This window comes from Pelecanus crispus, chromosome 12 (genome assembly GCF_030463565.1).
Source record: "Pelecanus crispus isolate bPelCri1 chromosome 12, bPelCri1.pri, whole genome shotgun sequence".
Lineage (NCBI taxonomy): Eukaryota > Metazoa > Chordata > Aves > Pelecaniformes > Pelecanidae > Pelecanus > Pelecanus crispus.
In genome coordinates this window covers 26,619,883-26,636,042 of record NC_134654.1, presented here as the reverse complement: position 1 = coordinate 26,636,042, position 16,160 = coordinate 26,619,883, and the positions used below count along the sequence as shown (strand labels likewise).

General features: G+C 47.6%; 1 protein-coding gene across 1 annotated transcript in view; it reads left to right on the top strand.

Moving 5' to 3' along the window:
* The first annotated feature begins 373 nt into the window (after nucleotides 1-373).
* Nucleotides 374-16,160, top strand: part of ABCA5 (ATP binding cassette subfamily A member 5) — a 32,959-nt gene continuing 17,172 nt past the window's right edge. The window contains exons 1-15 of the mRNA XM_075720245.1: nucleotides 374-413; nucleotides 3,075-3,189; nucleotides 4,511-4,632; nucleotides 5,536-5,740; nucleotides 6,874-7,032; nucleotides 7,252-7,349; nucleotides 7,972-8,201; nucleotides 9,702-9,843; nucleotides 10,578-10,766; nucleotides 11,181-11,328; nucleotides 12,126-12,294; nucleotides 13,894-13,952; nucleotides 14,508-14,618; nucleotides 15,113-15,288; nucleotides 15,733-15,852. Of these exons, the coding sequence (XP_075576360.1) occupies nucleotides 4,528-4,632; nucleotides 5,536-5,740; nucleotides 6,874-7,032; nucleotides 7,252-7,349; nucleotides 7,972-8,201; nucleotides 9,702-9,843; nucleotides 10,578-10,766; nucleotides 11,181-11,328; nucleotides 12,126-12,294; nucleotides 13,894-13,952; nucleotides 14,508-14,618; nucleotides 15,113-15,288; nucleotides 15,733-15,852 (1,911 nt within the window). The 5' untranslated portion in view covers nucleotides 374-413; nucleotides 3,075-3,189; nucleotides 4,511-4,527. The remainder of the gene's footprint in view (nucleotides 414-3,074; nucleotides 3,190-4,510; nucleotides 4,633-5,535; nucleotides 5,741-6,873; nucleotides 7,033-7,251; nucleotides 7,350-7,971; nucleotides 8,202-9,701; nucleotides 9,844-10,577; nucleotides 10,767-11,180; nucleotides 11,329-12,125; nucleotides 12,295-13,893; nucleotides 13,953-14,507; nucleotides 14,619-15,112; nucleotides 15,289-15,732; nucleotides 15,853-16,160) is intronic.

Here is a 16,160-nt window from a genome sequence, read left to right as displayed (position 1 = left end):
GGATTTGGGGGGGGGGGGGGTCCCCGGTGCTGCGGCCCCGCCCGGGCCCGGCTGCTCTGGGGGGGCGGTGGGCAGCCCCGCTCCGCCCCGGGCCGGTGCTGGGGGCGGTGGGGCCCGGCCGCTCGCCCTGCGGGAAGCGGAGCGGGGCCGGGGCCGGTGGGGGCCGGGGCCGGTGGGGGCCGGGGCCGGTGGGGGCCGGGGCCGGTGGGGGCCGGGGCGGGGGCTCCCCCGGCCGCTCGCCGCTGCGGATGGAGGCGCAGGCCCGCCCCCCCCCGAGGTGTAGAACGGGAAGGGGAAGGGAAGGAGAGGAAGAGGAGGGGTTTGCTGTACCTGCGGGCGCGTCACGGCCCTGGAGCGGGCGCGGGGCGTTCTGTCGCGATGGCTGTTGGCGTGTCGTGGCTGGGCGCGAGACGGTGAGGAACCGGCGTTTGAAGGGGCTGGGGCGGGGGCAAGGAAAAAAATTTAAAAATTTAAAAAAGGGAGGGATGGAAACGCGAAGGGGTCCCGTGGGATCCTTCCCCCCCCCCCCCCCCCCGCCCCCTCCCCGCGCCGCGGTCAGCGCCCGGCGGGGTCCCCGCAGCGGGGGGTGCGGGAGGCGGCCCGGTACGGCACGGCTCGGCTCGGCCTGGCCCGGCACGGCTCGGCTGGGCTCGGCACGACTCGGCTCCGCTCGGCTCGGCTGGGCTCGGCCCGGCACGGCACAGCGCGGTGCGGTACGGCCCAGCTGGGCCCGGCTCGGCCCGGTACGGCCCGGCTCGGCTGGGCTCGGCCCTGCTCGGCCCGGTACGGCCCGGCCGGGCCCGGGGTCGTTCCCTGCCCTGCCGTTCCAGCCGCCCGAGCCGGGCCGGGCTCCGCAGGCCCTGGGCTCCGTGGCGCTCGCCCGGCTCGGCCCGGCCCGGCCCGGCCCGGCCCTGTGGGGTTCGGACGGGAGGGCGTTGCGGGCCGGCCTGCACAACGCCGGCATAAAGCATCCGGCTTAAATAATTCAGGAGCGGTGCAAAGCACCTCCGCGTTTCCTGAGGTATCGCCTAGGCTAGTGTCTTCTCGCAGCGAGATCAATAATCTTATTTTTTTATCTTTCTGCAGGTGTTGTTCACTGATAAATTGGGTTTTTTTCCCTCAAGCCGCAGCTTGAGGCTCCCTGGGGGAGCTGATGCTCCCCCTCCAATTTTTATGGTTTTTTTTTTTTTAAGCTTACAACCCAAGGGAAGCGTGAGCTGCCGCGCTAAACGGCAGGAGCTGAGCCCCGCAGCCATCGCCGGGGCGATGCTGGGAAGCGGGGGAAGCCGTCCCCGGTGCCCTCTGACGGGTGCCCCCCAAGAAGCGCTGGCGTCTCCCACGCGGAATTCAGGCGCAAAGCCGGCGATTGCACTGAGCTGGCTTTGATTGAGGTGCCCGCAGGTCGCGGTTCGGCCGCTTCTCCTTTCGCTACGAGAGCAGGAGGAAGTGGCTGAATTGCGGGGGAGTCTCGCAGGTTAAGAGTGTTTTCATTTTGTCCGGTCTTATTCAAATAAATGTCTCGGCGGCTTGGTTTTCTGTTCAGCCTACGCGTTCGTTTTCTTCATCTGGAGTTTCTAGGAGGGTTTGGGTTTTTTTGTTGTGGGTTTGTTTTTTTTTTTTTTCCCCGGATACAATTTTGCACCGTTCAAGTGCTACTTCATCCGGATTCTTAATTGCGTGCGATGTAGCTTCATCGGCTTACGTGGAGGTGGCAGGTGTAATATCAAGAAATTAATTAACGTTCTTAAAGCAACCCTTCCTCCAGCCCCGGCGATACAAACTGAAGCACGGCAGTGTTCCCGTGAAGATGTGGAAGTGTTGCTCTTTGCTTGGGTCTTTTTAATAACTGGATGGAAAATAATTAAAGGAACCGGAACCGGCGTTGGTGATGGAATGTGATTAAATCAGCTTTGCCAGCTGCCTGGATTTCGATGGAATAGTGGAGTGTGGCTGAGGGAAGGGGTTGCCGCTTCCGTGCGGCTGGGCGGCATTCGGCAGGGCCCTCGGTGCAGCTTCTCCTCTTGCAAGCGCTCTTGAAATCTGCTCCTGAAAGCAAACGCTGGAAGCCCAAGCGCTTAACAGGGCTCGCTGTGAGCAGAGGGGAGAAGCACGGTATTTTTTCTGACCTGTAAGCAATAGATCTTGCTGCTCTCTGCTGCATAATCTGCTGCTCCTGATTCTTTTTAAAACGCTCTGCTGCCATTTTGAAGCATTTCTTGCTTGAGAATACCCAGAGGAGTTGTGTGCATTTTTTTCCTGCAAGAATTAGTTATTAGCGTAGGTTGATGTTTAAGCATTTTGTGGTTTTGCTTCCTTGTAATGAAAGGGGAAAAAAAAAAAAAAAAGGTCGGTTTGTTTTTGGAGTAGATCCAGCGGGCTTTTATGGGAAGCACTGCGGGCTCTAGGGGGGATCCGCTCCCGAGGCGTCGCGCTGGGCGACGCGCAGCTTTGCCTGCCGCGGCTCCCCGTGCCGCGGGCGCCTGCCAGGGCTCGGGGACCCCGACGCCCGGCGAAGGAAGCCCCGGGCAATGGGTTCGGTTGCTTGTGGCCGCCTTTTTCCGCCTATCTTCCCTCTTGCGCTCGGAGCAACGCGGGCTGCGGTGGAGCTGCCCGCCTCTGAGCAGTTTGTGCAGTTGACGTTCTTCAAGCTCGGCTCGTGGCCGCCGTGCTGACATCCGAGCAACCTCGTGTGTTTCTTTAGTTAGATGATGTTTGTACTCCCAAAATAGATTTCCATATTAAAATACAGCTGGGGAAGGAAGCTCGAGCCATGTGTTGTCTAGCAGATACAGGAGAAACTAGGTCCCGCCGCAGAGCTGCTCTGAATGTGCAGTCTCCAAAAACATCAGTCCGCTTTTTGAGTAAGCGGTGGGAACCGTAATCCCTGGGATACAGATAAATTCTTAAATTCTGCACTGTGTTTTGGCCGACACGTTGAGAAACGACTCAGTTGTTGCCCTGCTGCGGGTGGGACTTGCGGCCGGAGCAGCCGGGGAGCTGGACGGGGCGGTGGCGTGCCGACCCGCGCCAGTTCTCGTGCTGGCTCTGCTCACGCTCGTATTTCAACTTCGCAGGTGAGGAAACGGAGAGAGATGTAGATTGACCGGTGACTCCGAACCTCAGGCAGCAAAGCGGTGGCAAAACTGGGGATAGAAAGCTGGTGGTTCCCCAGCCTGTCGTCCTCACCAGGTACGTCCTGATGGAACGGGATGCTGTCTCCTGGAAGAGCATTTTCAATTTCCTTTAGATTTTTTTTTTTTTTCCAAAAGATTATCTGTGCTGTGCAGCTGGCCTAATGAAAAGGTAAAAAATAATGCAAGGGAAAATAAGTAGCGTTGGGTCTGTTCCCGAACGAAAAGGAGCTAATCACAGTAAATTGAACAGTTTGCCTGGGGTGAGATGGCTCTGGTTTTCGGATGCGTGGGGCTGGCTGGCTGCCCTGAGCTCACGCGATGGACACTGGGATTGTGCTCCGAGGTAAATACTTCGGTTTGTAAGTTATATGTAGCAAAATGAAAATAAGGCCAGGTTAGCTCCAGTCTTAGGAGCTCGCATAGAGCTGGTCCTGGCTTTGGGGGGATGCTCAGACGGCGTCCCGAGCCCTCTCCCAGCCAGTTCCCCCAGCGCTCTCCTTCCGAATGGGTACGGCCAATTATTTCCGAATGGGCACTGCCGACCTCTGAATGGGCACTGCCGATTATTTCCGAATGAGTACTTGCCGTGGTTCAGCCCCAGCCCCAGCTCAGCCCCACGCAGCCATCGCTCGCTGCCCCTGCCCCGCTGGGATGGGGGAGAGAATCGGAGGAGTGAGAGTGAGAAACACTCCTGGGCTGAGAGAAGAACAGTTTAATCATTGAAATAAAGTAAAAGAATAATGATAATAATAACAATATAATAGTGATAATAATAATAATATCCAAAGCAAGTGATGCCCAATGCAATTGCTCACCACCCGCCGACCGATGCCCAGCCAGTTCCCAGCAGCGATCGCTGCTCCCCAGCCAACCCCCCCCCAGTTTCCATACTGCCCATGACGCCGTATGGGATGGAATGGCCCTTGGGGCAGTTTGGGTCAGCTGGCCTGGCTGTGCCCCCTCCCAGCTCCTTGTGCCCCTGGCAGAGCATGGGAAGCTGCAAAGTCCTTGCCTGGCATAAGCAGTGCTGAGCAACAACTAAACCATCAGCGTGTTATCAGCGTTCTTCTCATCCTAAATCCAAACCACAGCGCTGTGCCTGCTACTGGGAAGAAAATTAACTCTATCCCAGCCGAAACCAGGACAGTACTACCAATTTCTGCATGAGTACTACCAATTTCTTCACGTAACGGGCATCTAGCATATGTATTGAAAGGCATTTAAGATACATTTTCCATTTTCAATTTTTCGTATATGAAAATATAAAAATACGAGGTACTGAATGCTGCAGCTGCCTGGCTTTTGCTTTTTAAATTATTTTGTCATTTAATACAGATTTGGGTTTTATTTCTTTTGTTTTGTTCTTTTTTCTTCAGCAAACTAGGCTTGAAAAATGGCACCAGCTACTCCAAGAGAAGCAGGAGTATGGAGACAAACCAGAGCTCTCTTATTCAAGAACTGTCTTATTAAGTGTAGGACTAAAAAAAGCAGCGTTCAGGTAAGCGGGGTGCTTGCTTACTGCTGCCTTCGTGTCTGCAGCTGTTCTGCGTTTACGTGGCTGACGGAACGGGATGCTGTGTCCTGGAAGAGCATTTTCAATTTCCTTTAGAATTTTTTTTTTTTTTCCAAAAGATTATCTGTGCTCTGCAGCTGGCCTAATGAAAAGGTAAAAAATAATGCAAGGGAAAATAAGTAGTGTTGGGTCCATTACGTGGCAATGCTCACTTTTATTATAACGTTTCTGAAGCTTCAAGGTCTGCTCTCAATTTTGCGTCGAAATAGGCTTTTTCAGATTTCAGATTTTTCAGATTTCAGATTTTGTGATCTTTCGGTTGAAGATGTATCCTAACATGTAAGGCATGATCCAGAAAATACCCTTGAATTAATATTGCAATCTTAGCGCACTTTTTAAAAACGTTTGCACCCGTAACTGAGCAGCAGAGCGGGATTAGACCTCTCCAAAAGACTTTTGTCTTTTCTAACATCTTAGCCCTGTGCCGAGGTGATGTGTATGAGACTTGAAGGTGAATTTGGAGGTGAAGGAGAGAGCAAGGAGAGTTGAGATGCGTGGCTAGGCTGCTGTAACGGTTCATGGTTTGTGTTCTGCCGCTTTCCGAGTAGCGTCAGTCTGGTGCCATTTGAAGCACGTAGAATTATCCCTTTGTACCTTAAAATGCTTCTTAGGCTACCAATGCATGCGATTAAAACCCCGCTTCGGTGCCAGAGAAGGATTTGGCATTAAAACTACTGTTGCATTGAAAACATGCGGGGACCTTTACAGTCAAGTAATTAAACTCACAGTCCCTCCTTTTAGCTTCGTATAACCAAGGTAAACTTTTGGAAACTCTGGTTTCTACAGCTGCTCTTCGAAGTTTTTGTATTTCTTTCTTTCTCTGTCCAGGAGGTCCTTTTCCCACTCTTCTTCTTGTTTTGGCTAATTCTGATGAGCATGATGCACCCGCACAGGAAATACGGCGAGGTCGCCAACACCAACCTCGGCCCTCTGGATACCTCCATGCTGGTGAATTTTGTCATCGGATACACGCCGCCGACCCGAACGGCACGAGAAATCATGAAGAAAGTGGCTTTTGATAACTTCGAAGATGGTATGCAGAACCTAAGCATTTTATTTCCCTCAGCATATCTCATGCCGTGGCTTGTGTTTGAAGAGGGAGCTCATTGTTGCGGCTGCTGATAGGAAAAAAAGCATTTCTTCTCCATCGCAGATACAGAACAGCCTGTGAAGGCGGGTTTTTTTTTTTTTTTTTTGCTTGCTTGGCAAATGTTCTGGCACTGCCATCTCAAAGTGGTTGGCATTCTCCTGTTGCGGCCAACAAGTGGTATGTGGCTGCAGGAAAGCTTTTCGGAGGACCCAAATGCAAAGTACAGAAAGCCCCTGAAGAGCTCTAGGGCTAATTAGCACTTGTCCTGTGACACCCTGGGCCAAATTCAGGAGATGATACTGTCCTGCAGATATACTAGGTCACATTTTCTATGCTGTTCTTACTATCAAAATGACATTTCAATTTTTTTTTTTTTTTAAATGACGATTCCCATTAACACTGTGTCACCTTTTGAAAGCAATTTTTCTTTTTTTTTTTTTTTTTTAAAGTGCTTTGCCTGCACAGCTGCCACATCTAGTGGGAACTTACCTCTCCAAAACCACTCTGATGTATTTTTAGTTTGGTATCTTTGATTCTCTTCCTTGTGGTCCGCATGCTTCAAAGGTACCGTGGAGAAACAGCCCAGCTCGAGATCTGCGTTTTCCTTACGGGTGCCCTCAGCTGCTTGGAGCAAACGGTTCCGCTTCCCGCCTTCCCAGCCCATCTTCCTCCTGTCCTCTGCTGAAGTCAGTGGCAAAATACCACGTTTTCACATATTTAGCCCTCTGCACTGATTTAATCTGCCCTTCTTGAAAAGCGCTGGGGCTGGAGAATAAACTCTTGAGTAGCTGGCAGAGGATTGGGGCACAGAAACTCTTGGAGCAGCAAAAAATGGGGGGAAAAAAGTGAAGACTCAGGGGTAAATTTGAATTACCCACTCTGCTAGTGAGTGACACTCCTGCAGGTTTCTGTTCAGGAAATTAATTCCTTTAGTAGTACAAAAATACAACCCTATATGTATCCAAAGCCAAATAAATTGATGATTACCATGAGACTTCTTTAAAACAGCGTTGCACGGTTTTTCTGCCCGCTGTGCTGATACCTAAGTCAACATGATAATTTCTTCTGTCTCGCAGGCATCATCACAGAGGAGTATTTAAGCGAAGAGGAGCTGCAAGAGGCCAGTGCTTTTAAGCCCTCAAACTTCGTGGGTGTAGTGTTCACCGATGCCATGTCCTACCAGCTGAGGTTCCCCGATTCGGTCGCTATGTCTTCCATTTATACGGAATCGAGAGGTAAATCTGCAAGCTCTTCTATGTACTCTGTAAGGGGATAGACTGAAAAACCAGACCCTCTTTTTTCCTTTTTGGCCTGATGTTGCGTATATTGGGTTTTGGAAGCTTTTTTCTACCACTTCGGAGGGATGGCCTCAAGCTGCATCGTCTTTACGTTGGGGATAGGACGGCCGTAACTCCGGCTTTTTGCATTTTAAAATGCCCTGCTTTTTTCTGCAGCCAGCTGCTCCAACCTGCGGAAAGGATGTGAATCGGTAACGTACTGGAGCTCGGGATTTACGGCCCTGCAAGCCTGCATCGATGCTGCAATTATACAGGTAACTCCGAACGCGTAGCACAAGACCAAGGAGGCTGAAATCCGTGGGCTGCCTTGGCTCGGAGTGGTTTGGTGGTGTTGTCTTAATTACGTAAAATGCCATATCAAAAATTAGCTTGAATCCGACGAGCGGGCAGAATATTTCACGTGCGTTTTGCCGTATTCCGTACAGAAGCGTTCTTGCCCAGCTGAATAATGCAGACGTTTGTCTTCATTTCGTGTCCAAATGAGCCCGAACCGTACATCGCAGCCGCCATCAAAACGCGAAGGCTTGACAGCGCTCACCCCAAAATATTATTTAAGATGCTGCAGCAAAAGGGGCTGCAAAATTTCCCGTGCTATTTTATTGTCGGTATTTGTCAGCAGTGCCCTTTTCCCTATTTCTCTCCCGTCATGCTGCTCCCAGTGAGAGCGAGTCTCATCTTTTTCGGCGATAGGAACGGCGCAATTGTTCATTTTCTCTCCAGGTGTTCAGATGTTCCCCAGTTGCCGTGCTTTGGGACTGGGATTGGGGGCCAGCAGGGTTTGGGGGTCTGCGGATCCCTCGCTGGCAGGGGGCTGGCGGGATGGGGCTGTAACGCCCGCACCGACGCAGGAATAACTCCTCCTTCTCTTCCTTTCAGCTGAAGACTAATCAGTCGGTGTGGGAACAACTCGAATTGACGAGAGCCGTAGTCATGGGAGAGGATGCAGTGGTGGAAATAGATAATTTTCCTCGTGCGATCATTTTAATTTACCTAGTGATCGCTTTCTCACCGTTTGGGTATTATTTGGCAATTCACATCGTGGCAGAAAAGGAGAGGAAGTTGAAGGAATTCTTAAAAATATTGGGACTTCACGACACTGCCTTTTGGTACGTGGCTGTTTGGTATAACCCGTTCTTTGTAAAAGAAATACAAAATATATAAAGAAATGTAAAAAAAAAAAAGAAAAAACCCGCTTTCTAGGAAAACTTCTCTATCCCACCCTCCAGTTTTTTGATTGTTTTCGGTCTGATTAACTGAAAACAGCCTAAAAGAGAGGTACTCTGTAAAATCTAACATAGAGATACTTGCCGTATCATGAAAATAGGAATATTTTAATAAGTAAATGCCACAGTAATACTCCTGCATTTATGCATATAATGTTACGCCAGACTTAGAGGGGTTAAATGTGATGAAGTGTGAGATTTTTATGTGGTTTGTTTTTTATTGTTTTTAAATATTTTCAGCGCAGTACGTCCTTTTCTGGAGGCTCAACAGGTAACGTGTAGTCTCTCTCCAGAGTTTATCAGCAGCATTTCCGTGACACATAATTAAATGAATCTCACTCTGTAATTTTAATGTGACAGAGCAGTTTAAGCAACAGGTTTGAATTTGTTTCCTCACCACGATGGAAATTGTTCTATGCAATATAATGTTGGGTTTTTTTTTTTTTTCCCAAATGAGAGGATGTACTAATTTGAAATCATTGATCGTTGCAGAGATAAAAGCGGGTTTAGCTTTGCTCTTCGCCACAGCGGCCGACAGCATTTTAGCATCTTTCCCTGCTGCACCATAACAGCCAGCTGGGATTCTCTGGGTTATTTTTTGTTTTTCCTGGTTGCTTTCGTTTTATTTCTGCACCCAAGCTCTTCCCTGGCAGGCAGTTCCGTTTGTCTGCGGCACGTCCTTGGTGACAAATCTTATTTAGCTGAGTCCTTCACGCGCAGCGTTGGTCCGCCATCCCCACTTATCCCATCAGCACTGAGCATCTCTGGTCTGGAGAAAATTGTTTTTACTTATCCCAGTGTGAAATGGCAGCGATCTGCAAAGCCACGCTGGTAACGCAGCTTTGATCGGCCGCTGAATAGAACTCAGAAACTTGCTTCTGAGGAAGATGTGTCATTTTTTACTACTTGTACGCAAACCGCCCGTGTTGCCTGAGGCCAGAATTGCTCACGGACTTGCATCTCTGCTTTTAAAAAGAAAAGGATTTTATTACCCTGCCCAGCTACTGGAATGACTAGTGTATTAAATTTTAAATAGAATTTCTTGAATTATTAAAACCTGCTACTCAGTTACCCTCTTTTGGTTATGCTAGGGAATTAATTATGCAAGTTTAAAAAAAAAACAAAAATCATGAATCATCTAATTGTGTATCTTTTTCATGCCGTGGGTATTGATGTGTGTGCTCTAATGCCTCGAACAATTACAGGGATGTTTACAAGAGCTCTTTTTGTCTGGGGGCTCTTGTTTTGTTGCGAGCTTGTCCTTTGGTGCAGCTGTCTGGAATATTAAAGAATGGTAGTTTTAGCTATTTTTGTGTATGAATAATTCAGGCTGGGAATTCGTTGACTGGTTTCTGTTCTTTTTTTCCCCCTTTTTGCTCCTAGGCTTTCTTGGGTGCTGCTCTACATGAGCCTGATTTTTGTCATGTCCATTCTGATGGCGGTGATTGCGACGGCCTCTTCCCTCTTTCCTCAGAGCAGCGCCTTTGTGATATTTCTCCTTTTTTTCCTGTATGGACTCTCTTCAGTAAGTATTCCTGGTCTCGTTAAATTTGGCCATCCCATCCCTGTGGGTTTTTTTTTTTCCCTTCCCACCTGATCTTGTTCTCTCCACTGAAGCATTTGGAACAAATGTAGCTTCTGCAGGACCAGGCGGTGGTGGGTATCTTCCCTGGCCCCATCCCCTTCCCTGGGTCCGCTCTGGTGTGGGATGTTGGCTGGGTCTCGACCATCACTATGAGAAATATCTTTGCTTACTGAAATATCTGAGTTTGTAATCACGTGTCTTTGAACTGAAAACACCATCTGTACAGCACCGTTCAACGTCCAAAACCATGCCCTCTTCTAAACATTTGCTCTTACTATACAGTGTCATGTTAAAACCCTAATTAAAGGTCAGAGAATTAACTTATACAGCAAATTGCTTGTCCGAGTTCATAAGCAACCAGTGTGGAAATAGTTATTTGTTTACCGTCTGTCACTTATGGACGGTGTACTAACCAGGGTGTATATGCACGCCTGGCCATACAGCTCCTTATTTTTCTTTTGTAATTTTTTTTCTGTGCTCTTGTCACCGGACATCTTTGGGAAATCTGTCCCTCCCGATAGTCTGTTTGTAAGGGAAGTGTGGGATGTGGGTGATGGCTGTAGTGACTATTATCAGAGGCAGAATTGAAGCTATGGTCTTTCTACTTCAGTTCTTCTATACCTTGTATTATTATTTTTTTAATATAGTACCCTTTTTTTTTAATCTGTCCTTAGGTTTTCTTTGCACTTATGCTGACACCTCTATTTAAAAAGTCAAAGCACGTGGGTATAGTGGAGTTCCTGGCGACGCTGGCTTTTGGTTTTGTGGGCCTTAATATTGTCCTGCTGGAAGATTTCCCCAAGTCTTTCGTGTGGATCCTCAGCCCCTTATGTCAGTGCAGCTTCTTGATCGGTGTCGCGCAGGTAAAAAACCTTCTACTCCTCCGACTGCAGCCTCATCGTGCTCCTTTGTCTTGCATCGTTTTCAGATAGGTAGTGATGTAGATGTTCTTAAATTTTTTTTTTCCATAAAGTGATGATGGTGGGGAAAAATGCTTATTTTAATAGCTTCCCATGGCAATATAATAACAAGTAAAATACAGTGCACCATCAAGCGACTGTTAGGTTAATGGTTGGACTGGATGATCTTAAAGGGCTTTTCCAACCTAAACGATTCGATGATTCTGTGGTGTTGTGTTCGTTGCTGTGATCTCAGTCACTTTTTCATTATATTTTTTTTTTTTTCCTGTTGCTAAGTTTTGCACCGTGCTGTCACATCTTTCCAGGCTGGTGCAGTGCCGGCGTGTAACACCTCCATTGGTCTGTGTTTGTTGGCAGGTCATGCATCTAGAAGATTATGAAGATGGTGCAACGTTTTCAAATCTAAATCACGGTCCTTACCCACTCTTTATCTCTCTTATATTATTGGTGCTGGATAGCATATTTTATCTGCTGGTTGCTGTCTACCTGGATCAGGTTATCCCAGGTATGTTCATGAGAAAAACTGAACTGAACTGTGCTAGCGTCTCCGATTCCTGAAGTCCTGAGCCCCCCAGGTTGACGCGGGCGGTGCGGCTGGTGGCATTCCTGACTTCATTTCAACTGTGGAGAAAGGAGATGCTGCTCTTTACAGATATATTTTACGCTGTGACTCAGAATGCTTTCAGCTGAAATAATTTGTATTCTATTAAAGCTGGGAGATGTGAGGAGGGGTGTTAGCATGTTTAGAATTGATGGCCTTTAGGTACGCCAGCTAAACTTAGTTTCCCTCTTTCTAAAGGAAAGGCTTCCTTACTGGGTTAACTAGCGCCTCAGCCTTTGCAATTTGCTCTTACAGCATTGAACATTAAAGGCTACTCTGCCTGTTCCAGGCCTTTCCCTGTGACGGCTGTAGTTGAACACGAAACGTAGAATAAAGTTGTTAATCTTGCGACTGATGCCTGGTTAAGCCCTTCAGCTCCCTTTGCCTCTGATCTCTTTGGCTTTGTATTGCCTGTGTTCAAGTCACTGTTCTTTCAGCACTGGGGATTTCTCTTGCAGGGAAAGAGATTTGCACATATATTTAAATACTTAGCAAAACAGGAACCTGCTAGCAGCGTTGATGGGAACCGTGGCTTAAATGCAGATAATGTAAATTTGACAGTGGAGGTGTGGGCTGGCTCCTAGCAGGGTAAAAGCAGAACTTGTAGCAGGATAGCTCATGGCTTTTGTAGCTACAGCCCAAAAGCTGAGGAGTATCTGCAGTTACTGTTAAGAAATTGTCTTTTTCCCTTTACTATCCAGGGGAGTTTGGACTACGCCGCGCGCCATTTTTCTTTATGAAGCCCTCGTTTTGGTCAAAGCACAGAAAAAATTACAAGGAGTTGTATGAGAGCAGCGTCAATGGCAGTTTGAGTTTCAGTGAGATAGTTGAACCTGTGTCTTCCGAATTTCAGGGGAAAGAGGCCATCAGGTACGATTCCTGCCCTGTCCTACATGCGATTTAGCAAACCTGCGTCCCTGACGTTTAATGTGCCATTTGAAAATCGCTCTTGTTTCTCCAATCGTTGGATTCAAATAGCATATGGTATGCATTGCGGAGAGTCCTCCACACACACAGAGCATGGCTAGTTTCCACTTTCAAAGAAGCCCCATCATCAACGACATGGATGCTCTCCAAGGATAAATCACTGGGCTTAAAGAAAGGGCTTGTTTGTGGATTGTGTTCCTTCAGTTGGAGTCCTCTCAAAACCGGACGGTTTTCCATTCCCTCAGTTTCACTGAGGCCACGAGAGGCGTAAGCAGTTGCAGATGTTGAAACGCCTACTCTTCTGGGAGGGTTTGGTTTCTGGTAACACACATTTGAGGAGGAAAAGCTGGATTCTAGGTTTGCATGAAGGCTGTTGTGTCCTCTGTAGACCAGAGAACTTCGTGGTGGTTTTACCCAGCTGCCTTATGTAAGAGGGTAAAACAAAACTGCAAAATAGATGTGCATGCTCTCATCTTTCACGTTGCGTTTTGTGTTACCTGTTGCCTTGCACCAGGACTGTCATGTATTTTTAGTGTGTCCGAGATATTATTTTCAGTATCTTCCTTTTAGCCCTTGTTTCCATCATTTTCCACTGGCATCGCCAGATGCGAGTTGAGGAACCTTGTGTCTTCGCTCCTTCTGGTTGGCTCCGCTAGTCTCAAATAAATATTTGAGCCGAGTGACCAGAACAAGTCTTCTGTTTTCCATGCTATCCATGTCTCTTTGGGCATCTGCCGTAGGTTGGAGGGTCCAGTTTTAATCCTGATGTTCACATGAGAACATTGTGGCTGGTTTTGCATTATTCATCCGCCCTGGACTCTTTCCATAGCATCCCTTGACCAGCTCGCCATCATTTTCGCGCTCTCTTGTCATTTTTACATGTACAGGTTTTGTTTACTTTCGTACCCCGTTCTCCTCCCCACCGTTCACACCTGTAATCCACTCCCCATCCCCATTTTCAGGGCAGCTAGGCTTCCAAAACCCGCCCTTCATATGGCGCCTTCAGATAAACTAGTTGTTTTATTCATTTTGAAAAACAGTGGGGCTGGAAGGCAGGTTTTTAGCTTTCTCGGCGACAAAGATACCTGCTTTCTTTTGCCTAACTTTGATCAAGAGCTGTCACTTGTCACTTTGTCACATCTTTGGAGTCTAGAGTGCTAATACCTGTTTTCCATATCCTGTCTGTTGAGTCTTCTGTTGTATTGTGAAATTATTGGAGAGTAGCTGTGTCTTTTTGTAGCTTAGGAAACCTCCGGTGCATTGTTCTACTGTGTGAAAGCAACACAGATTTGAAATAATGCAGTCTGTCCTCATAGGAGATACCTTAGAAGGTGACGAGAAGAAGCTTTCTGATAGCAGGGTGGAGATGGACTAAGTTCTGTCACAAGATACCCTGTCCCTTGACTCACCTCGATGGGTCTTTAACGTGTCTAGTACCACTTCAGCATGGTTGTCGTGTTGGGACTGTTGCCGAGTGTCGGTCATTCAAAATGACATATAAAGATCCTAAAATAGTTTATAAAATGACGTGTCTTCTTTCAGAATCAGCTGTGTTCAGAAAACATTCAGGAAAAAGGGGGAAACTGTGGAGGCTCTCAGAAGTAAGAACATTTTAGCTTTTTAGCTGCTTATCAGATGCAGAGGAGCAATAGCTGAATTGTTGAGTGCTCTTTTGTGTTTCAGTTTGGGCTTTTTGGTTTCTTTTAGTGGGGTGGGACCTTGGAGCATGAATGCCAGATGTGCTTGTGTGTGTCTCCTCTCACCGCTTTGGCAGTAGTCTTGTTTAAAATGGTACCCCAAAATGGATGATGGAGCCCTTCCATCACTAAAGAAAGCCTGACATCGTCCTGTTACTCCTCCTCTGCCCGTGTCGTTAGCGATACCAACTTCCCTGCCCCATCTTCCTGATCTTTTCATCTCGTTTCCCCGTGTGGCTTTTAAACGTGGCCACCCCGCAGCCCGTGCGGGGACTGTCCCAGCCCCAGCGGTCCCCTGCCGTGCTGGCGTGTGGAGGTAAGGCGTCCCTTTGAACAGAGAGTAAATGCATACCCCATATGTCAGTATTTGAATTTACCTCTGCGGTAGGAGCCGGCGCCAGGTGCCGCGAGCGCATCGCTAACGTCTCCTCTTTCTCTTGCGCCTGCCTCGGGGACCAGATTTATCCTTCGACATCTACGAAGGTCAAATCACGGCTCTGCTCGGGCACAGCGGGACCGGGAAGACAACGCTGATGAACATCCTTTGCGGGCTGTGTCCACCGACGGACGGTGAGCTTCTCCGGTGTTAGGAGACTTTGAGTACCCTGCTTTTGAAAACCAAAGCTGTTAACCTTTATGGTTATTTCAGCACGCGCCAAATTTTTCTCTGGATAATGTCTGGAAGAGTCCACTTTAGATTCATGTTGGACTTGGTAATGTTAGGTTAATGTTAGGTTAATGGTTGGACTGGGTGATCTTAAAGGTCTTTTCCAACCTAAACGATTCTATGATTCGATGATCTTAAAGGTCTTTGCCAACCTAAATGATTCTATGATCTTAAAGGTCTTTTCCAACCTAAACAATTCTATGATTCGATGATCTTAAAGGTCTTTGCCAACCTAAACAATTCTATGATTCGATGATCTTAAAGGTCTTTGCCAACCTAAATGATTCTATGATTCTATTCCATGATTCTCTGTCCATGTTGTCCTGCTCTCTGGCTGTAAAAGACCTCCTGGCTGATTGCTCCTGGCTTTTTTTTTTTTTTTTTTTTTTTTGTTTAGGGTTTGTCTCTGTCTATGGGCACAAAGTTTCTGAAATCGATGAAATGCTTGAAGTGCGCCAAATAGCAGGTGTGTGCCCCCAGTCCGACATACACTTTGATATATTAACTGTGGAGGAGAATCTCTCCATATTTGCTGCAATTAAAGGAATCCCGCAGAATGATTTGATACAAGAGGTAAGTCAGCTGGGCACAACTACTGTCTTATATGTTCATTTTTAAGCTGTAGGGCAAAATAGCCTCATATTGTACAGATATTTCCTTAAGACGAGTTTGCAGGGGAATATGACTTGACAGTAGAACAGACAAGGAGGCAGAGGACAGACAGACGTTTTTACAAAAGGTGTTAAATTTTTCTAGGAAACTAAAATGCTCATGAAACATTTTAAATCCTAGCATTTGTGTTCAAGAATAGACACCTTTTAACTTCTTCAGGTTTGCTGGAGCTTCAGACCCTGCTGTGGGTGTACAGGTTTGTTAGCAGGGTGCGCAGTTCAGATACAGAATGCACTGTGAATTAGGAACAGTTTAGTTGAATGTTAATTGTTAATAATCTGGTTTAAAAAAAAAAAAAAGTATAGCTTTTTTTTAAACAAGAAGTGCGTTTCTTATGTTTTAAAGGTGCAGAAGGTGTTGTTGGATTTGGATATGCAGCCTATCAGAGACAACCAAGCTAAAAAATTAAGTGGTGGGCAGAAGAGGCGGCTGTCGGTGGGAGTTGCTGTTCTCGGGAACCCAAAGGTGAGTGCGATGGAGGCGTTCCCAGCTTGGTGCCACTAATAGGCCTAAGGGCTGATGTCTCTTGTCAAAACCGACTAATGCATGAAATAATATGTAAGACGCAGAAATTATTGCTGTGAGCAACTATCACTTCCCCCGCCGCCCCGCCACCATTTGCGGTTTAAACAATTCAAATCACTTCAATAGCTCAGCTGGTCTGCTTGAGGATGCCGATGGCTTAGGTAATGGCAGCAGCTCTGGATTTGATCTCTCTGTGAACTAAAGAGCGTGACAAGTTTTATGTCGTTCCCCAGCAGTGACACTGGCAG